Genomic DNA, 23,641 nt, shown 5'->3' on the forward strand with positions numbered 1-23,641 from the left:
TTACACAGTGATGCAAAAGTGCTGGTTATTTCCAGCCCTAGGAACAAAACGCAGGAGATGCACACAGCTGAAGTGCACTTAAGAAAACAAAATCTAGTTAAACATGATCACAATAGTGATTTTCTTAATTTAAAAAAAGTGAAACGAGGTAAGATTTACTCCTGGAATGATTCTGATTTCAATTAAAGATTCATAAAGTTCAGTAATTAAGTGCTGGACAAAAATTATGCAATGTTAAATTGTTTGTTACGTTTGCCATATGTATACATATGCTGTGATTTATGGCTCATGAAAATTAATTTTCTGTCATTTCCTCTCATTTCCCCTAACCCTATTTCTCCTACTGCAGCAGCCATAGCTTTATTGTGCCTGTTACAATGCTTTACTATAATTGAAGATATTTATTCAGCTGTTTGCAGGAAAGGTAAGAAACAAAAATACAGAGGGTGTTGAGGGAAATATGTTAGTTCTACTGTTGTCATATCCTAAAAAACTAATAGTAGTATGAAAAATAGAGCTTCTTGTTTATTAACATCCTGAATTTAACTACCATGTTCATAACGTGCTTTGAAAACATTCGGGGCACTTTTTCTTAAAAAAATAAAACAAAAAACAATAAAAACCAAAACCAAACCAAAAACACCCCATCCTAACAGATATAAGTAAGAAGCACAGTCTTAAAAAAATAAGGAAAACAAACAAAGAAACACTGTGACAGTTATTTGAAGGCATGATGAAAATGAGGCAACGTTACAGAATTTGTAGTGGATGGATAGGAGCGAGGAAGATGATGCAGCTGGTTTATGGCCATCCCACCAGCTGCTAGCTGAAGACCTTGCTGTTGGCCAAGGCCATTCAGCCTGTGTGTTGGCTCCTCTGGGCCAAAAGACATTGTGATGTCCCCAGTAGTGTTCTGGTTGTCACCTGGTGGGAGCTGCCAGAAACTCATCACATGAGTGAGATCCATGAAAGGCAGGCTCGCAGTTTCAGCTGCTGCTTCTGTCTCCTTATGCACTGGGTACTTGTTAGTATCCCCTACGGGCCCTGAGGAAGCTTCTTCCAGACTGATTTTGTGCAGAGATTGAGGTTCTGGTAACGGCAGGTCCTCAAGTAGGTGCACGTTGTAACCTTTAACATCCACTTTTATCGGAAGATTCTTGAGGGATCCTGCTGCAAATGAGGTAGAACTAAGGTCATATTTATTAGGCTGATGAAGGTTCAGGTTGGCAGGAATGGCTGTTGAGCATGGTGTGGGATGGACAGCTGGAAGGCTGTCTGCACAGCCCATCCTTTGCAAATGAGGAGAAGGTTCAACAGGAAGAGCAGTTTGTAAGTTTGGCTGGGAATGAAGATGTGAACAGTTGTATTCCTCTGATTCAGAACTATTCAAAATCCCATTCTCCACAGAGACCCTTTCAGGAAAAGGGGACAATATGCTGGCATCTTCCTTCAGTCTGAGTGGAAAAAGCTGGTCAAGGAGACCCACTGAGTCCCCATTCTGCAATCTGCTCTTCAGCAGTTCTTGTGGATGAGTCTTCCTAGTATGGCGAGTCAGGTGGTCCTTCCGTCCAAACCTCTGGGCACAAAACTGGCACAGAAAGTCTTTGCAGCCTGTGTGAACTACCATGTGACGCCGCACGTCTTTACGGGTATAGAAGTGACGCTCACAGTGGTCACACTTATGTTTCTTTTCCTTGGTATTGCCAGCTGGTTTCCCTGCATGGCTTTTGAGGTGTTCCAGCAAAACTTCAGTACCGCCAAACTCCTGGGCACATACCCTACAGGTGAGGTCCCCACTGGTGGCTGCATGAAGAGCCAAGTGTCTCTTATAGCCTAGCTTGGTGTTGTACTTCTTGCCACAGTCTTCACACTTGAAGGCCATCTTGTTAGGGTCATGAGTCTTAAGGTGATTCTTTAGATGGTCTTTCCTGTGAAAGGTCTTTTCACAGTAGCCACACTGGTGAGATTTCTGTGAAGAATGAATGGCTGAATGCCTAAGGGAGACAAAAGAAAAGAGTTATTTGCATTTACATTCACTCTAGTACACAGTACAGCTGAGACTTCAAAACACTGGCACTCTCCAAGGAAGGCTTTTCACAAATCCTCAGATTATTAGGAAAAACCTAACTTTTCGGGGGGGAAGGTGTTAATCATAAAGCATACAGTAAGTTAAATTTGCTCAATATAATGTTTCTGAGTAGCTGCTGCAATTGAGGGAGATTAGTTTTCTCCAATTCTACACAAATGGGAATAATAAAAACTGGAACTTGGGGATTAACCGTCACTAGGGCATTCAAGTGGAAAAAGATGTCCTTGGTTCCCCCCCTTACCCCCCAGCAGAAAAGGAGTGCTTTCAATGCTGTACCTGAGCAGTTTATATCTGGAAATGAAGGCTTTTGTGCATCCGTGCTGTGCACACTTGTAGGGGCGCTCCCCTTTGTGCACGTACGTGTGGACCGTGAGCTTGTCCAGGGAATCAAACACCTTCCCGCAGAGCCGGCAGGGGAAGCCGTCGGGCTGCTTCACCTCCCTTCCTTTCAGCAGCGAAGACCGGGCATTTCTCCATCTAGGTATAAACCTCCCAAGTGCATCACAAGTGCTTCCTGAGCTGTCACAGCTGAGCTTTGCAGCAGAGGAACAGGTCCCGTAGCACTGGGTGATGCTTTTGCCCAGTGCCGCTCCTCTCAGTTTCCCTTTGAGTTTGCTTTTTGCTTTTACAGGTCCCAGTTTATTTGGAGATCTGAACCTGGTGGTAAGGACTCGGTCCTTAAGCATGCACTGGTGAGATTCCAGCAGAGCAAAAGCTGCAAAAGTGCTTCCACAGCTGGAGCATATCCAGGGCACTATAGGCTCTTTCTGCAATGAGAACAGAGACAGGTCTTTCTTATTAGCTATTCTGAGAGAAGGTAATATTCTTCTTACTGACACTTCATCTTTTCCTGGGCCTTCCCAAGACCAGTCACTGTCCCTAGCATAATTTACTTCAGTGTACTATCACAGAGCTGTTCAGCTGGAAATGGATTCTCTCTACCAGACTACAAACTAGGAAAAAGAAAAAAAAAAAGGTTGGCAAAATACCAATTTCTGTGGTTTTGTTTAGCATTTACTGTAAGAGTCCCACGTCCTTCACCCTTGTTTACTTGTGCTTACAGAATTTCAAAGTCTCTACATTTGTTTCTTGTATGGAATTACTCATAAAAGCAGTTGCAAATTGATCCTTTATCCTTAGACTGATGTAATTTATCTGCCATTGCAATCATACAAAAATTGGGCGAGTTTCTGCACACAAACGTAGTTTAGCTATACAGGATTCCCTTGTATTTTGGGAGGACTCCATGCTTTACCAGGCAGAAATGGTCAATGCCTCCTGGAGAAACTCCTTCACTTAGCTTGACATTTGGCATTAAACTTACTTAAACTCAATAAGAAACACCTTAAGTTTGGAAATATCAAGCTGTCTTAGAGGCATTAAAACATAAAAGCTTTTTTGGCAGCAACGCATTATTTGAAAGTATTATTTCTGTGGAAATGAAAGCTCTACTGGATTCAGCTGAATTCACTTTAAATACAGACATCTTAAAAATCCAATTAAAAACAATTATAAAAAAACCCTGCAGTCACTATTGAAATGTACTTCCAATTAATACTCGACCCTGTACTTCCTCAGCTGTCTCTATATTTTACTTCAGCTTCTCATACACTGTCCTTACCTTCCCTTGCTCTTGGGCTAGCTTGCTCTTGAGAACATGCTGAGCCTACGCCTACTCTGTCTTTCTTTACAGACAGTGCCCTCCTCTACCTTATCTGTGTCTGATGCTGTGGCCTTCCCATCCCATCTTTCTGGGGTGTATTCTAAGGCCCTTGTGCAAATGCAAAAATAGGGTTACTTCCTTCCTGAACCACCTCTGAATTCTTGCTTTTATTATATTCCCTGTTTACCATTTCCATCTAGTGTAGGTACTAATCCTCATGGTCCTATTTTCAGTGCTTACAATCTTCTTCTATCAGTTTAAGGATTCCTACTATTATACAGAGGGAGTAGTATTGGAATTAGAAGTGTTACAGCACAGGAAAAACTGAAATCATCAGTGCATTATCTGACCAGCCAGTCAGGGTATAATAAAGGGAAACTGGTGAAAGAAGCTTGAGGCTGGGCAGCTTGGTTATCTACAAATACATACAAGTCTTTCCAACACATCACATTGGTGCCACTTACTTCCAGTGATATCTAATGGCTCTATTGGATTATGAACACAAGAAATGAAGAGCAGCCTTTTTTTGAGTAACTGTTGGTTCAAGTTGCTCTTGGCTTTGTGTCAGCCTACTACACTGTGGTCTAGTCCAGCATTACCAGAGCTACATAAACACAGAAAACATGTACATTTTAATTTACTATGTCTGATGATGGTTTGAATGCAGATCAGGGGTACTTACTGCTACTGGAGGCAATGGATAGACATCAGATTCTTCTTTAATGAAGACTGCAGAAGTTTCCATAAATTTGGCATAATCGGCAGCATACCATACCTTCAATTCTGTATGGGGTTCAATTGGCTGTGAATGGAAGAAAACAGCACATTTACTTCTCCAGATGTTCCTATACCAGATACTGAAGATTGGAGATAAGTTGTGTGTGCAATTTGTGTCCTTTCCCAGGTTGCATTCTTTGAATCTGTTTAAATTATTAGTAATTTACTTTCAAGATTCAAGCATTTTTGGAGCATTACTATCCAGTAGAGTTTGACACCTTCACTGTTTCTAAAAGCAGAAATACAGATGTAGAGAAATTTTGGAGGAACAGTAGCAGGAGAAGTGCCTCAGCTCTCATGACCTTACCCAGTGAGATCTATTTGTCTGTAATGTCCAGCAGTCTTTCCAAGCAGCATCCCAAGCCTATTCCTTGATGTTGCAAAGCCCAAGGAACAAAACACTTAGCTATAGGGTACAATCAAAGGAAAAATGCACTGTGAATGCACAAGAGCTTGGCTGCCTTGTGTATGTGTTGCACTCAGGCAACGTGGGTGCACAGTTGATCAATATATGGACTGCAAGTCAAACTTGCATGTTTCCATGTGCTGGCTCTAATGCGTCAGGCACACTATGTGTGTGTTGTACTCTTGCCCTTCTTTCACCGAAGCCTTCCCACACAGCTCTAAGGGAGCCCACTATCTGCAGTCTCTTCCAGTCATGCCTGCCCAGATCTTTCCTTGCACTGAACTATGACCTCCTCTGACAAATACTTTGAGTAAATAACACATCAAATAGAAAAAGAGAGGAGTGATTACACTCACTGGCTAAAGATCCATTAGTTATTTAAAAGCAAAGGAGAAAACTAAGTTTGTGGTCATGATTTGTATGACTCCCTGGCCCTCTACACAGTCTTTTTAATCTATAATAAAAAACAACTTTTCTGCAACAGGGATAGAGTCAATTGTTTAGTTTTATTTAAGCTAAACTAAATTATATGATTCTATGATAAATTTGTGTCACTAAAAAGAACAAACTAGCCTGGAAGAAGAGCAGCTGAGACTTATTCCACAAAATGTGACATCTTAAAATACACTTATTTTTTAACACTGGTGTTGGATAAGCATGGTAGCTGAAAGATAAGTTAAATTGTGAATGCTGACAGGTGAAAGGTAATTGTGTGTATATTGTCAAAAACTGAACTTTTGATCTCCCAGGCACAAGTCTGCTTGCTAACTACAGCCAGTCTGGATTGCTTGTACCTTTTGATAACACCTGGCCTAAACATAAATGCTATGTGCAGAATTCTCCACTCAATAAAGGACATGAGGCACAACCACCAACTGGGAGGCCTATCATGCAGTGTGCTCCTGCATATAGCCTATTCAGATGGTGAAGAACCAAGCCTGGGGTAGCTTCACAGAGACAAATGCTTGGGGATGCCCTGGGACCATGGCTAGTGACACCTGAGTGCAACCCCCAAAAAGCTATACAGGATGACTTCCTGCCCAACATTCCTGGACCAGTAGTGATCTCTGTGGGAAGCTGAGACCTAGTCAATGAAACTTTGGAGGGAGAGCAAGCACATCAGTGCGTGAAATAGTCAAGTAAGCTAAAAGCTCTAATCTCAGTAAAACTGAGATTAAACGCCAGTATCCAAACCTACTACAAGCTGTCATTTACTCTGTCTTATCTGTGACACTAACAGAAAGCTGTGGCAGCAACCATGCAAAACTGTCCTGTGATCAGACAAGACAGCAACTGTGGATGATTTTTACTTCCTCATCATTCTATACTTCTTTAAAGCACTTATTTCTAGGGACTGCAGTCATTAGGTCAGCAAGTACACTAACAGTGCTGTTAGTGTGCCACTGACATATGTGCTTTTGAAGCTGCAGTTTCATGTCACCAAAATCCCATCCCTTTGTAAACACAGTGGGGGGAGGAGCCAATCCTTCTACTCCCAATTTAACAGACTTTATCTGAAATAACTTGAGAAAATATCTTCATAACCAGCCCTAAGGTATAAGGTAGTCTCATGCTGTGACTATCAGGGTGTGCTTAAGTGTAGGAAAAGGCTATCACTTTTGCTGACAGGACAAGATCTGCAGGATGCCACAGTACTGAGAATGATACTGGGACTTTGGAGAAACAAAACCAATGTAATTCTCTGTGACAGACAGCACAGTAAAGGTTCCAAGGCACATTCCTTATCCTAACATACTCTTCATGTCTGTATCTAGAATGCAACTCTCCATTAATGCCAACAAGCAGAGTTCTTGCTGAAATCAGCAGAGAGCTGGTTCAATAGTATTTAAATGGCAGTGGAAATTCAAAGTTACCAGTTCACAACTTCAACTTCTTTGAAAAGCATTTGTTTATGCTTCCCAAACACAGTGTTACTAATTCTGTCAGTTCTACAAGTTTAGCACGCATTTAAAAGCAAACTGAAATCTCAACTGCTGCATCAGAATCTCAAACACAGCATGAACAATATCTCAGAGTAGCATTTACTATTTTACATTCATTTTCATTTGTTAAAAATAATTATTTTAATATTAATCCAAAAGCAACTAGTCTTCACACTGTAATAAAAGACTTTGAAGGTGTAAAATGTTATCACTATTAACTTCTCACATTGTCAGTCTGGTAAATATTTTTCTCACTGTGCAGGTAGATAAACAATAATGGACAAACAAAAGTAAACACTACTGTATCACAAAAATGTGTGCCAATCTTGGAAATTAAATTGAAATGCTGGATTTCAATCCCACAGTAACATCTTTTGACTAATATTTGTTTCATTTTAAGTGTTGTTCACAGTGATGCACAAACATTGACTTCAGAATAAAAAAAAACACAACAATGAATGTTCAACATACACACTTCAGTCTCCTAAGCATACAGGAGGAAGTTCTGTTGAATGTAACCATGCTAGATCATCTCACCATGTACCTACCTATCTGGGACTGAAGAACTTTACAACATTCACATTTAAACACTGCCACCATGAATCATATTTCTGTTTTTCTCTGTTCAGTTTCTTCACCACCCATGACAGCAAGTACACACCATTTTTTAATGGAAAACCCCATATACTGCATGCTACAGTATCGATGAAGGTGGTATGTAATAAAGATCCAGTTGGCAGAATATAATCACTCTTTCATCTGTAAAAGGATTAGCCTTCCGGAACTTATGCCTATACATTTCAATTTGGATGACTGGTGAAACACTGTGGGTTTAACTACCTTAACAGTTGTGAAGTAGACTTCTCCACAGTGCTGATAAGCCACAAGAGTCTGTTCTTCTTGGTTCCGGGCTAGCCGGACAAACATCATCCAGTTTCCACAGTCTTCATTGGGAGTGTCCAGAAAGTACTTCCCTCCATCTTTCAAGACCTGAAACAATGGGGGAGGACAGGAGAAAGAACATGACAAAACCAAGTCCTGTATAAAGGCACATTAGTTTTCTTTAACTTGGAATCAAGGCTATCAGTTACTTACCCTGTCTTGGTCATACGTCCTTTGAAATAGTGGTTGTTTTGAAATAGATCACTCTCAAAGAATACAGAGTGCAACAGAAAATGAAGAACGAACAGATGCCGAGGCACTCAGCTACTAAAATAACTGTAGGCCTTTGTATGTATTTCCAGTTTATATTTCATCATTTTCATGTTATATGAAGATAATATTATATGAACTAAGTGCAGGTAGGAAGATAAGCTTTATGCCTTAATGTACTTCCTGAGTACTCGATAATCTCAAACTCTAGTGCTGTACTAAAGCTACATTTTGCATGGAACAATTGTGTAGCTTGTGTAACAAGTCCAGAGAGGTAACATACAATATAATGGCATTTTAACAGTCTTCTTTTTTTCCCCTTAACAATGCAAAAGTAAACACAAATGAACAATTGGGCCAGAAAGATCTCTTTCATTTTCCTTTACCATGTTCCTCCTAGATTCCTTTCCAAGAGAATGCCTCTACAAGGCAAACGCTCCTGACCTCAAACAAGACAGTTCCTTTACTTCAATATAGTCTGGAACACACACAACAGATGTCAGCACAGTATGTATCTGTTCTACTAGCAGCATAAGTGAGCAATGAATTGCAAATAAAAAGTTGTATTTCCACTAGTGTGTCGTCATGTTTACATTGGTCTGATGGAGTTTTCTGGTAAAAAATTCAGAATGCTGCTAGGGAAAAGTCAGGGCAGCTACTGCTATCTTGTAGGAAACCTGGAACTCTAGTCTCCTTTTCTGAAGAAACAGTCCATTCATCAGCCAGAGCTCTGCTTATCACTGCATACTTCTAAGCAAAGGGGTTGACTAATAGTCAGGGTGTGGTTTACAATGGCTTAGTGAAGAGGAAGGAACTGGGTGCTTAGCTCATCCACTCTTGCAAGCTTGTTAAGAGAACTGTTTTCTGCATTTGTAAGAATTGAAGTGTCTCATGAAAAGACAGAAAATATTTAGTTATGGAGAAGAACAAATCTGCTCTGGTGTCAACATGTTATGAAAATCCCACAGGAGGACAGCATTCACTTTCCTGGCAGATCACTCACAGGACCTCCATGAACTAATGAAGTTTACAGCAATTACTGAAGCTATTTTGCTCTCAAACAAAATCACAGAAGTATCTGTATCTCTGCCTTCCACCTCAACACAGTGTTTTCCAGGCCCAAGCTTCTGGAGAAAGTTGGTGCTAGTCCCTCTCTCTTCGGGGGTGAGAGGGCCTGATATGAAACAGACTTTGGAAAAACCATGACCTGTTGGGAAATCTTGATGGAGTCTGTGGTCAAGCCACAGCCTTGCTGTATGACAGAGAGGTGTGCCCAGGTGTGGTCACATGCAGCAAAATGCAAAGACGGGAGTGCAGAGAATTATGATCAACTATCGCTTCCAAGGAATTCCCGTGGGAAAGGATGTGCATGCAGGTATTTCTAAGCTAGGCTAGTCCTGAGTGGCTGCTATTTGTGCTGGATAAAGTACAAACAATAGCATCATTATCCACAGGAGGCAATAAGTACCTGCACATGCAGCAAGGGATGGTGCAGCCCTAAATAATAATCTGACTAAATAACTGAGTCAGTGCACTGTGTCACAGATTCATATAATCACAGCATTAAGAAGTGCTTCCCATTCCTGCACTGTTCCTCTCTACCGAGCAAGTGCCTTAGAGTGTATTTCTGGCACTATTGCAAACTCAGTGCATAAACTGCACCCTCCCAACAATGTGGTTTTATGCACAAATCCTTTTGTTTATCTAGGAAGGCAGTACTATCCTTGGATACTTTCAGAAGCTGTGCTTTGTGGAAAGTTTATCAAGAGCTGTTAGATTGACAGGTAAATCACCTGGTAAAACTAGAAAGCAGAAAAACAAACTTTTAGAAAATACAACATATAGGAACATTCTGGTACTTCAGGATATGTTGTGCAGTCTAACAATGTGATTTACATTCATACATACAGATCAGAAGTACAATTAATTAACTAGATTAGATGGCAAATTGACTTGTTAAAATATATAAATACATATCATGTTAAAGACACATATGCACTTCATAGTAAGTCACTGGGTTTTTACCTGCAGGACTAGCCTGCTCTCATCATAGCAGGTCAGTTTTGTAGACAGTTGACCAACATAAGGACCAAACTGTGTTCTCTTCTGTATTACTTTCTTTGCAAATACTCCAAGGACTATGAATAAAAGAAGACCAGTCTAATATTAATATAAACATAATGAACTATTTCTAGTATGCTTAGAGTTGTGCAAATAGAGATAAACACAACAGTGCAGAACAAATGAATTCTGCTAGACAAATAACCCAGGTAAATAATTCTAACAGAAAGAATCTGAAAAGGATGTAAATATATACAGAGGTTTTATTTTTTAATGGTTATTACATTGAATACAAAAATGCCTAAAATATATGATAGGATATTAAACTTCGTATGCAACACAAAGGTGTTGACATTTTTCATTCCACAAGCTGGTATTATCACAGTGCTTTGCTTGTTGGCATAATTTATGAGGTAGTTCTCTCCCAATAGGAGTGGAGAGAATCTATAAAAACACAACATTAGCCACCTTAATAATTCTAGTTATCCTCCTGCCTAATACTAATGGTGTGACACAAGAGGAATCTTGTCATTCTCTTTCCAAAACACAGTCTAGGCAGGACTCATTTTACACAGGTAGCTGTGGAAAATTTGCACACTAAGGATGTAGTTCCCTTGTTCAAGTTTGGGCATTCAAATCCCCCTGCCCTCAGAAGGAAAGAGCAGTATATCCATAATATGAACTGAAGATGCTGCAAAAGCTATATTAACCCACTGTGATCTTTTGAGTTTGCAGGGGGATGGATGAGGGATGCTGCTTACTATTTTGTTTCTGACCTCTTATTGAATACTCCTTCCTGTTTTGCATGCTTGGGGAAAAAGAAAGAAAAAAAACATAATAGTGCATGGCTGTTACTATTAGACACAAATTCAACATTCCTTAAACTTGTACAGACTGAACATAGCTAACTGATTGCTCACAACTAAATGTCAGACCAGCTCTGGCTAATGTCCTGCTGTCAGCCTATGCATCAAGGTTACTAGAAATCAGTCACAGAAAACAGCAGCTGAACATGAGCTTTAGCTGTGCTCAGCTGAAATAAATTAAGTCTTCATACTGTTAATACCCAATGATTATGCCTTGGGAGTTATTAATGAAGAAAGCCAGTGCCAGTATTTTGGCCTGTCTGAAATCTGGGAAAAAGAGCTACAATACTTACTCTGCTCGTTTCCAGCTCGCAGCTCCAACACTCGCAAAGTGAGGTAATGAGGTAGGGTGAGACGGGCTCGGCTAGGAATAACCCTGTCCTTAGCCCTGATGAGTGGCCCGTGGAGCTTGCATTCTCCTACAAGGCTTTTACCGCAATCCTCACACCCTGCAAATCCAGAAAAGGGAACCTGTTACTAAAAATGACTGCTCTCCAATTTAGTCTCTTCTAATCTCGTCACCTTGAGAAGATATCTTGAATTACCAATGCTCTTCTTCACACCGCTGTTCTACATCAGATAGCGAAAAGATTATCTGCAAGCTGAAACTGAACTAGGAAGATTTCAAATAAGACCTCCAGTTTGTGCATTCTCTCCTGTGCATATTGGTGAGTTGATCTCCATGATTTATACACAAGCTCATTTGTGGGTGTCACAAACTGTGCCTTTGGTGACTAGGATGGCAGCAGAACTGGAGCTCACAGCATGCGCCCAGGGGGCATATACTTACATAGAAACGAGAAAGACAAATTTGCTAGTAATAACCAAGACAATTTGCAGAAAACCAAGGAATCCAAGAAAGATCACTGTGGCTTTGTGAGTCTGCACAGTCTATTCTCAGTAGAAGACAAGACCCTTGGTGTACCATGAAAAATGTGTACGATGGGTCCTACAGTCACAACGTAGTTGACAGTCACGCAAGGGCAGCCTCCTGCTCGTAGATGTGGAAGTAAACAAAAGAGGCATTCTGCATCTCCCAGTCATTGGTTCACAGTAATGACATCTGCAGGCTGAACACACAAACCATCCAAAAAAGTCATTACGCAGAAATACATGTCTGCAAACTGACTTTCTCCCAGCACACTGAGATATTTTTGGTTCAGTGTAGCTCAAGCTGGTTGCCAGGGAAACTCATACGGAGCAGAGACACAACTGAGCAATGATACTCTCCAGCAGAAGGTCATCCTGGCACTGGTGTCACACAGGGCAATGGGAAAAAAGGGACTTCTTGCACAGAACCTTTTTATAGACAATAGAAACCAAACCAGTGAGCCAACAACATTTTACGACTGAGTTAAAAGGAAAAGCTGTTATTGGTCATCCATGGCTACCTCGTTTTATTTTACTTTTGAAAACACTTCCAGGCAAGTCTATTCAGTAAGTGACAATAAGGAGCAGAGGAGGGGAGCCAGAACAGCCAAGAGAGTCCAAGGGAGCCATGGGATGCTGTAGCACAGACTGGGGCAGGAGAGGTGAGGCTTCACCACAGAGAGGGGCTCACAGCCAAAGAGAAGTCAAGAGAAGCGTAAGAGCCCAGGATACACTGCCTAGAGAGGCACTGGAGATGGTCTTTGAGAAAAGACAGAAAATTCCATATTCAGGGTAGCTCAAAGTAGGCACTTGGCTAAATTACATGCCTTGAGAGTTTAGTCCAGAATCTCCCCAAATAAGCCTGAAGTGTTCCTACTGAGTTTTTTGTGCTCTCCATCAACTAAATGAGGCGGCAGACTGGCATGTTGCTCAGGTTGCAGGCACTGCAGTAGTCCATATTTTTCAATAATTTAGAGACCATTTAGTTCTCTTTTGCCATGTCTCCCAGGGTGAACATCTGCACCATGAATAGCTGAAATACATGGGGCTTTTGGATACTGCCATATATAAAGAACAAGCCACTCTACAGCCATCACTTAAAAAGCACAAGAAATATTGGAGCTGCAAGGCACATTTTTCTAGTTATACACTTTTTAATGCACCTGAAAGTCCTTTCCAGCTGGGCTGCAAAGAAAAAAAATATTTCCTTGGTGATTTAACCTCACTGGCTTTTCAATAAATTGCCAACAATCTGTGTCTTCAACAAAATTACGAGGGCTTCATCTCCATACCTAGAATAATAGTGACTTTGTCTCAAGTTAAACAGCTCCTGTTTGGAGAGTCACTGTATGCAAACTGCTGAAAAACATTACCAAAAGCAAAATGGAGACAAAGAACCGCTGTTAAGAGGGAGGATGTATCTAATCGTAAAGTACACGACCTTATCAATCCATGCCATGCCTCTGTGATTCATCACAACCCAGATCCTGAGCAAACCTTCCAGCTGCCCCAGGGCAGTGCCTGCTGCAGAGGCCCCAGGGTGGGCAGCTCATGGGAAGGCTGGAAAGGGAAGGAAGGAATCAGCCTCCAAATTCAGCACTAGTGGCCTGTTAGCAAACCCCTCTCCTTGGTCCTCTGGAGCCAAGACATGAGGTCTGAAATAATTTGCGCTGCTCAGGCGCTTGGGAGGTGCTCTCCAAGATCAGGGACAGCTCTGCATCCAAGCAGGAGCCACCAAGCTCAAGGGCCCCAGAGATGGCTCCCCAGGAGGCACACCTAACTGGCATGACACAAAACCAGCCCTCAGTCTGCACTGAATGGAATTAGCTGCAGAGCTGGAAGTGGTTTTGAAGCACCATGTTAGTAAGGCTTGGGATTCTGACCTGACATCACTGCATGGCACCTTAGAATAGCCAGCAATGTCCAAGGCTTGTTCTAGGATTTTCTGTGCTTCATTAGATGGAATATGAAGATAACTAGCTGACACAGTTATTTAACAGGCAGCCTGGAATTACATCCATGACACTATTTCTGATCCCACATCAGCACATTAGTATTCTGACTCTGAATTTATTGCACACTAAAAACTGCTGGGTGTACCAGAAGCACACGATTGGGCCACCTAAATAAAATAACTGTAGGGATTACCCTGGGGAACAGGTGTCTTTTTAATTTCTTCCCCTCAAAGTAACATCAGAAAACTTGAGTTTTCTTCCTTGTGTCTCAGTGCTAAATTACAGATGCCTTTAGTGGAAGAAATGTGTGCATTATCATAGCTGCAGCATAGCACTGGTTTGCAAAGCTCACAGATTTTGAGCCTCCTTTTATATTGGCTGCTTAAGTGAAAAAATTTTCTCAACAACAGCCTCAGCACACACTCTAACCTGTTCTGAAATAGAGCATCCAACTATGGAAACAACACACATGTTGTATTAGCATTAGGAATAAAGTACACTTGGTAAGAAAAGTCACCTCCTGTGAAGATTTTTTTCTTCTTTTTGTTAGGCACTTTCGTACATCACTTGATGCTTTTACAGTTTCCCTGCACCCTTAAATTGTATTTACACAAACAAAATTAATAGATTCAATGTCATTTTACAAGAATACTTGAAAATGTGCAAGCATGCAAGAAAAAGTAAAACTGCCTCTGTTCCTCTGCTCTCCTGTGATTTAGATGAGTAGGCAACAAAAATAAATAAATGAGATTCACAGGAGTTACAAGCTGTTAAAAAAATGATCATGTCATTTACTATATATTTACAGCAGCAGTGCTATATTGTCCCCTGGAGGGTACTTCTTTTTTCTTTCTCTATGGCTTTCCAACAATTGTGAAAAAGTTCCAAATAATGCATTTTTCATCTACCTGTAATGAAACTACACAATCTAATAGATCCTACTGCTGGTAGGACTTAATTTGCACAGCTCCACTGCAGCAGTGAGGAGGCATGTGTACAGAGGAGCCCAGAGTGGCTGTGGGTGCAGGTGCACTCCGAGCAGGGAGTGGGTGCTCAGCCATCACCTTGTCACACAGAGAAGGTGCCTGTGCTCTGCTAACTACATCACCTGTAGCCCCCCAGCCCAGAATCTCTGCGTGAATCTGCTCCCACTTTCTGCCCAGCTCCTGGGAGGCACGGTTGGCAGCTATGGCTTTCCCCTGACTTTTGGGTCAGTGGAAAAATGACACCTGCTGCCTGCAGGAATCACTCCCACCACATGGGCTGGCCACGAAAGGCCACCACGTGAGGTGGCCACGTTCCCAGGGGAGAGAGGGGGTTGTGAGTGGGGCTCACCTGTACCATCCTCAGCACAATGGTGCTTCCCCCCAGTCCAGGTCTAGGCGACAGCTCTCCTTTGCTGCAGACTACAGCTTGGCAGCCTTTGCAGACAGCTTGCCTCGTCCTCCATCAGGCTCCAGGGCTGGCCAGGCTGCACAGGGACAAGCTCCCCACAGCCGGCAGTAGCCAAGCTAGCGCAGTGACTGGGGCAGGCAGGACTCAGCACAGTTAACAAACTCGGGTTTCCAAAAGAGCACCGTGCCACCCCCAGCAGGCACAAGCCCGGCCTCGGGGAGAGCTCGTCAGCGCAGGCAGGGAGCCACGGCTGCGGTCACACCGAGCCCGGCTGCAGAGATAACGGGAGCTATACATAGCCATACTGGGAACTGCAATCGCTGTCGTGATAGCTCGAACATACCACCAGCTCCTTAGCCAACCCGAGGCAGAACAGCACTTTTTAAAACCAGTTTGCTAAAAACTAGATGCCTATCATGCAGTCCTTCCTGCTTTCTCCAACCTCTACTTTCAAGCAAGGCTTTACAGTACCTGAACACCTCTGTGGCCCACAAGATGCCTGCAGTACAACTTACATGCCCTGTCAAGGCAGAGGTAAAGAATTCCTTTTAAAATGTCCAAAGAAGCCCCATGAGGAACGATTGCCCGGCTGAGTAGAGCTCAACATTTGCTGTGCTGTTTTGCTGCATTAGAATTAGCTCCCGTGAGCAGAGGGAACAAAGATCACTGTACACAGCAGTCTAAATCCGAGCCTAATTACAATCATAAGATTTGCATAGCAAACAACAGTAATTTATCCCAAAGTAAAACTGTACTGCCCGTTAGCCCTGTTCAGCTCTCATGCTGAGGAGCTCTGCAGGCACATCCTGTGGACATTTTCTGTCTAATATATATTTCATGTGCTCTATGCGAGCCTTGGTCCTTCTTACACAAAGGCACACAAGATTTTCCTGCCCTGCAGTTTGTTCTGAAGCAGTCCTTGCTAGAAAAGCTTGAAGATGCTATTCCATAATATAATTTATTTGGCAAAAAAATTAAAAGTACCCAATTAGCAAACAGTTCCTCCCAAGTTATTTTCCCATTATTGTGGGTCATTGCCACACATTTCCTCTGTAAAAAACATACATGAAAGAAGCCCCACATCTCCCAAGTTTGATGTGCAAAGTGCATTTACAAAGGAGCTGAAACTCTTAACTGATTAGTAATCCATCCTATTTATACTATAGTAAACCAGAATTTGCTATAATTATCAGAATTCAGAATAATTTAATTAAAATCCCATTAACTTCTTATATTTTGTTTTGCTGAATTTCCTGCTGACACTTTTTAATGGTAATGTCTAATCCCAACACCAACACAAAAATAGGTGAACATTTCCTCAATCTGTCTTTTTCATGTCTCTTCTATCTCATATAACAAAACCCTGCTTTAACAGAGTTACAACTGCTCAGCTCTGCATAGAAAAACAGTAAAAATAAATCAATTGTGAAACCACACTCTGGGCTGACTTTGTAACCAGGATTGCTCCCCTGAGCAAAGATTACAAACTTGCACATATATGCACCACACTGCATACTACTTGAGAAGCAGGCACTGTACTTTCCAGAAACTTTCACCCAAAATAACACCCCCCCAAAAAATAGAAGGGGGGGAGAGAAAAGGGTATTTACTGCTAAGTTCTTGGGGGAGGGAAGGAGAGGGAAACTTTTAATACATTTCCAGGAGTGATTTCCCACATTTTTCACACAGAGAGACACTGAAGCCTCACAGTCTCTACCTGGCAGCGCCAACACAGACACTGTAGGATGTGCTGCTGGGGCAACACCAGCTCCCCTTCCAAAGCCTTGTGCTGCCAACTGTTATCTCCAGGGCTTGCAGGTGAGTGGATCAGAGCCCTCAAGATGCTGGCAGAGAGGAAGGAGAGTCCTGGTTTTGTGCAGGGGTGAGTGGCACACTTTGAGTGAATGCCTATGCCTTTTGGGGGGCCTCCTCTCTCTGGGGAGGAGAACAGTAGATGATTTGCAAACATCCCAGCAATCTTTCTTAACATTAAACACACTTGCAGGAACATGACCTCCCTCTACTAAAACGTAAAGCTTAAAAACAGAGTTACTATATTCAGAGACAGAAACATAGAAATAAAAACAACAAACATGCCTTATGGCTACCCTATACATTCAGTCAGACCTGCAGGACTTTCCTGCAAACATAAAGAAAAAACAGAAAAAAACCCCAACAAACAACAAACCAAACAGCAGGAAAAGTATGTAGGTGTGTTTACCAAGTTTAACTTCACTCTGCAGTCTGAGCAACTAGCTTATCAAAGTTCTTGGTACGTCCATTCATCTAAAAATTACTTGAGAGCAAAGCATTGATTGATTGAAACCTAATTAAAAAAACAAACTTTTCCTATTTATTCTTGGAACTAAAATGTATGTGTCACATTTCTGGTAAATCACATGGAGTTTGGTTGCTATCAGAACCCATATACATAAATAGCACAGTTCAAGTGAAGTCACTTCCCTTAGTTCACATGTAATAGCTTCTAATCAGCATGAACAAAGAGATTTCTCTCATTGCTGAAAGCTGAATATATTTTAACTATCAAACTGAAACATGCAGTTTGGATTTTTCAGGTGGTTTGTGGGGTTTTTTTGTTTTCTTGTTGTTGTTGTTGTTTTTCTCCTTCTCTCCCTCTCCCTTCAATGGCTTGGTATGAAATAGATCCAGAAACAGGGAAGAAGGTTTACAGCAAATTCACAGAAACAACTGCTTTTTAAATGAGAAACATCTTTGGTCAGCATAGCCTGGTCCTACAAAATGCCCAGCAAAAGCCTGCCTAGAGCCAAGCCTTTCTGTTGCACTCTGCCCATCTACCTCAGCAGCCAGCAGCAAATGGCCCTGGTGCAAGGCTGTGGCCTCTTCTTGCTTTAGGTCTTCACTAGCACTGGGAAAATTGCCCTGCTTCCATACTGCAGACAGCAAAACTAAAATCCCTCTAAATCCCTGTCCACAGAAACACAGACAGCCATCAAGAGAGTCATATTTAAACTCCTCATGAGCACCCGGTGGCTCCTGCACCACATGTTGGACCCCCTAATTTCCATCTCCCACAGCAAAAATAGCTTTAATTGGTCTTGAGCACTTTTCTTCACAGGAGATTTCTAGCAGGACGGTTGAACTGTATTAGTGTTGATCTTTCAGTGGATAATGCTACTGCTACTGTTGCACTTTAAGAGACACCAGAACCTTCTATCTTTGTTCAAGCAAAAAAACCCTCACAAGCATGTATGTCTTCCTAAACGTATATATGCATAAAAACACACACACAGCCACATGCAACATATCAACTGCATTAATACAGCTGACAATGTTATTCACAGCAGGTTAACACTGTGGTTTCAGTACTGATAAATAAAGTGCAGAAATTCTAATGACTAATGCTTAGTACTAATTACTTGAAATATTTCCAACCCCTGCAACATTCCCTTAAAAGGGAGCCTTACATTGGTTCTCTCTCTCCTTCACTAAACTTGTTTGTTACTGGCTACCAAGTCCAGATGTCACGTGAAGGAGACTGGTGGTGAAGCCACCTCTGAAACTTGGTGGGATGAATCCCCATGACTGGAGGGCAGCCATCGATGGCTACAGGCTGCTCAGAAGGGACCAGTGAGGAAGGAGGCAGGGGAGGTGCTGTCCTTTTAATGGAGAAATGGATAGAGGAGGGCCACAAAAATGATCAGAGGGATAGAATACCTCTCCTGTTGAAGATAGGCTGAGAGAGCTGGGGTTGTTCAGCTTGGAGAAGAGAAGACTCCCAGGAGACCTTACTGTGGCCCTTCAATAACTAAAGGGGGTTTATAAGAAAGATGGGGACAGACTTTTTAGCAGACCTAGTTGTGACAGGTTAAGGGGTAATGGTTTTAAACTAAAAGAAGGTAGATTCAGACTAGATAGAAGGAAAACATTTTTTACCATGAGGGTGGCGAAACCCTGGAACAGGTCACCCAGAGAGGTCATAGATGCCCCATCCCTGGAAACACTAAAGGTCAGATTGGATGGTGCTCTGAGTAACCTAGTCTAGTTGAAGATGTCCCTGCTCATTGCAGGGTGGTTGGACTAGGTGACCTTTAAAGGTCCCTTCCAAGCCAAACTATTTGATGATTCTCTTTAGGAAACAGGTTGGGATGTATTCCCATCCATTTACTGGTAGAAAGAAACAGGCAGGTAGAAACGCTTTGGAGAAGGAAATGTGAGTTTACTGCAGGAAGCAATGAGGAAGCCTGGCATGAAAAAGTGAAGAGATGCTGTACTCAACCTGTGGCTGGAGAACTTGAGGTCTTTAGAGGCAGTTATAACTAAATGAACCAAGCTGCAGCTATTGAGAATAAAAGTGCAGTGTAAAAACCATGGGACATAGTTCTGCAGGTCGAAGTCTACACAGTTGGCTCTTCTGATGTGCAAGTAGCCACATTATGAACGAAGGAAGTCCATGTGGAGAAGTGAATACACAGACACCCAGGACTAGTGGGTGTTGAGACTGTGGGGGGCCAATCCTGGAAGAATGCTCCCAATTTATATATTATAGTCAGTAGAAACAAAATCTGAATAAAATTGGTAAATCATTTAACTTTCCCAGTGAACCATCCAAACTTCCTACTGGTATTTCATTTCACCCCAAAGAACAAGAAAAAAGTTGTGTGGATTTTTTTAAAATAATGAATCCTAAAGCATATATTCAAAATAATGAAATGTATAAATCTTATTTTAAAAGCATTGTTTTTTGTAAATGAAGGGTCATTAACAGCTTAGCAGAACAACTAGGCTCTTACTGTGCATCACCTTCATAAGAGAGGACACAGCCCAAAACTTCTGTTACTACTTGCTTAATTTCCAACACAAAAAGGATGCTTGATCCCCACCTTCTCTGGGAACAGAATGAGTAGGAGACTCTCATGATCCTGTTAAAATTATTCTCCTCTTTTAAGGCATGCAGTGATCTCTTAAAAAAAAACCAACCAACATGGACATTGGGAAGCTCTGCTACTGAACAGACACAAAAATGTATTTCTGTGAAAAAAATACACAGGCAAATGTCGTATCTGTGTTTTCATTTACTTGTCCCTTTTTTCTTGAGATTTAACATACACTTCTTTTTTCTACTCTAAAGACTTCCAGTGGGAACCATAAGATAATTATTGAATGTTTTGACTGATACTGCACTAAAGAAACTATGTCCATCTGAGCTTTAACAGATTGATCAGGAAAGGATAATAAAATTGTCAGCAACAGATTAGGCAGCAGTGTCCTACATTTCCCTTGTGCTAACTATTCTCCTCAGGCATAAGGATAGCCTTGAGTTTAGTCGTCTAAAATAGAGAACTACAAAGTACATGATTACAGAATATTATTGGAGAATTATATCTGAGAGCTGCAAAAAATTGTGGGTTTAGAACAAATTGCAGATTTTTTTTTACACAGATGAAGCACTCCAAATTCAGATTATAACGTAACCCCATAAAGTCCTATTTATTTTCCTATTGACAGTCATCTCAGTATGAGATTACATAAAATCTGAATGCTTTTTCTCCATTAGTTTCTGGTTAATTTGTAGATTCTTCAAACTATTTCCAAAAGCCTTAAAAACAAAAATAATACTAGTCTCTGCTGCTAAAATCTAAGAAACAACATTGCAAAGCAAAACTGCAAAGACCTGATTCCCATTTTCACACTTTCTTAGCTCAAAGAATGGGATCAACAGATGGTAAAGGCATCACCTTGGGGGAAATGCACCACCCCTCAGATATATATTTGTATAACCCTGGTCATTTAACATGCATATTTACTTAGAGCTGGGTATGATCACATATCCCACTTTGTATTTGGTATACCTTACTCTGCTGGTTAGAAATAAATTCTTTTATACTCCTTTCACTTCAACATTGACAACAAGGCAGAACAATATTCTTATTTTCTAAAAATCTTTGATGTTAGAAGAGGCAAAGTGACAACTGTCTTGCCAAAACATCCCCACGTACTTCCCTACACACCTCTGCCTGAACAGCCTGCTAAGTTACACATCACACACTCTGCCTTGCCTTATTGCCCAAGTAAAGGAGAACAAATGTCACCTTTTATGCCACACACAAGTTATCTGCTTTCTTCTCCATTATACTAGCTAAGATAGCTCTGATCAACTGAGCTTTCCATGACCATGATTCTTCTCTACTTACACCACTACAACTACCCAGAAATCCTCACTGGTCAACATTTTAATGACACATCTAGACTACAGCATTAAAATTACCTACAAAAATAACTCCTTTCTACCTTAAATGTCAACTATAAATTAGCTTTAGCTTTAAATTTTAGTGGCTTCCAATGTCTACCACTCACAAATACACATAAGTGAGGTCAAAAAAGCTCTTGAGGCAGTTGGATAAAAATGATGACAATAGAGTTCACAAGCATAAATATCAGCTTGTTTGAGCTCAACATTTTTACTTCAGTCAAAACATAAATGCATTTGCTTTTTCTGTTTTCTCTCAAAAAAATCTTGGAAATTTAAAGGTAGATGCCACAAGCAACAATGTTGACACTTTGCAGTGAAACAGTATCTTCTTATTTTCAGGATTGCAGAGAATTCTAAAGGTCTGTTTGCATAAGGAGATGCTTCCAAGAAAAAACGGTTATTTGCTGCAGAGAAGAGCAACATGAGACAAAACCAGTAAGATTACTCGCTGAGGAACACAAACTACTCCGATACCATGTGACACAAACTACTCTGATAAAATGTGGAACTTCCTAAACACTCCCCTCAAAATCAGAGATTTACTCAAGAGTTTCCAAACAACTGCATGCACACACAGGCACTTAGAAGCAGGTTTGGAACACAAAACCAGCAATTCCTACCCGTACAACAGCAATTATTCCATCTGGAACTTGCCCTTACACTTAAACTGACAAAGGAAAAAATGACATTACTTAACTTTTTTTCCTGCAGTCTTAAGATGGCCACACCTGAAAGTTGTAAGCTCAGCAACCTTTTCCTTCAGTCACCACAGAAACTAATATAGAAGCTCTGGCTATTTGTTCTCCTGTTTTCAGTAGAAAATTTACATATGAATTACACACCAAATTCCTTTGGTCTGATAAACTGTTCTGGACTCGAATGAAGAGACTACTGCTTCTTCATTATCATCCTCCTCTTGCTACTCTTTGCTGTCTTTACAACAAAAAACTGTGCATGTAAAGCCAGCAAACTTAAGACCATCCCTTGCCTTGAGTCTATGCCTAAAACAGAGGTTTGGAAATATATCCTTACACTTCAAGGATTTTCTGCCAAACAGGGCCACTTGTTAGTGACTGCCTTGTGCCTAAGTTTTAAAGCAGCAATTTGTACCAGGCAAGAAATCATCTGATGCAATTTAGCTGACTCTCAAGAACATAAAAACTGCATATAATAACCTACATAAACGACTGAGGTTCAGGACCTGATTGCAAGACCCAAATACCAAATTACTTCTTCTTACTTTTCATATTAATTAACAGTAGATAGAGAACAAATGAACATACACAGAGGCTTAGAAACAGCACAAGAGTCACTTAGTCCCCCATAACAGAATACAATTGAAACACTGTTTTTGCACTCAAGAACACAAATGTGAATGCTTCATAATTGCACTATGCACAGGAAATAAAATCATTCCTTACCTTCTTTAAAATGGCATTTTTAGTAAAAAGTCAAGCTGTGCTAGTACAAGGTGGCAGGAACCGTGCCGTCTTCCTTCGGCAGTCTCTTCCAAATGTCCCTGTGCTCAGCTAAGTCTAACTCTGCTCTGTTTTGTTTCCCCAAGAGGACCCATTCAGCACCATGTGCTCCTTTTCAGCTGTCAATAAACAGAAGCAGTGAATTCCCCAGCGCTTCACAAAGCTAGTTAGGCATAGCCATTCATTTCTCCAGGAAAACAGGGCATTGATTTCAGCAAATTCCCAGGGAGCAGCTACAACAAAGAGATCAAAGACCCACCTCCTTTCCTGCCCAGCCTCGGCCTGCGAGCCGGGAGCAGCAGCGGCAGGTTTCCCGAAGGAGCGGGCTCCATTCACTCCCCTTGCCTTCCTGCGCTCCCGGAACGGCCCCCGGGATAACCGTGACAAACCCCTCCAGTCAGGCAGCATAATATACTGCGCGCTAGTTCATCCAAGGATAAAAAGAAAAACAAGCTCTGAGGGGAAGTCCGTGGCTTCTCCAACCAGCTGAGCCCCGGTAGCTGCCAGACATCTTATAGACTTCTCTTTTTTTCCTTTGCTTCTCCATCTAAAACAGAGAAACACTTGCTACCTCGAACTCTTGATGCTGAAACTTCTCTGGGATGTTGGCATTTTTAATTTATTTTCACAGGCTTGAAGACTTAGCTGCTGGAATTCGAGGTCTAACCACAGCAGCCCTCTTATTGTGAAGCTATGACATTTTCTTTGTGCAATTTGCCCAGCAGCACTTTCTTCCTAGGAATCTAAGAGGGTT

The 23,641-nt window shown here is 41.4% G+C and overlaps 2 protein-coding genes across 2 annotated transcripts in view; both read right to left on the reverse strand.

The window, feature by feature from the left end:
• Positions 1–718: 718 nt before the first annotated feature.
• On the reverse strand, positions 719–1,882 carry PLAGL1 (pleiomorphic adenoma gene-like 1). Its single transcript, XM_009998554.1, has one exon. It carries the CDS (start codon positions 1,880–1,882, stop codon positions 719–721), a length of 1,164 nt encoding a protein of 387 aa, XP_009996856.1.
• The window catches only part of RSPH3 (radial spoke 3 homolog (Chlamydomonas)), a 56,601-nt gene continuing 34,786 nt past the window's right edge, over positions 1,827–23,641 (reverse strand). Inside the window, exons 9-13 of the mRNA XM_009998555.1 lie at positions 11,251–11,406; positions 10,056–10,168; positions 7,719–7,868; positions 4,435–4,554; positions 1,827–1,994 (exon numbers count right to left, since the gene is read on the reverse strand). Coding sequence (XP_009996857.1) covers positions 1,944–1,994; positions 4,435–4,554; positions 7,719–7,868; positions 10,056–10,168; positions 11,251–11,406 — 590 coding nt within the window. The 3' untranslated portion in view covers positions 1,827–1,943. The remainder of the gene's footprint in view (positions 1,995–4,434; positions 4,555–7,718; positions 7,869–10,055; positions 10,169–11,250; positions 11,407–23,641) is intronic.

This window comes from Chaetura pelagica, unplaced genomic scaffold (assembly GCF_000747805.2).
Source record: "Chaetura pelagica isolate M959 unplaced genomic scaffold, ChaPel_1.0 scaffold455, whole genome shotgun sequence".
Taxonomy (NCBI): domain Eukaryota; kingdom Metazoa; phylum Chordata; class Aves; order Apodiformes; family Apodidae; genus Chaetura; species Chaetura pelagica.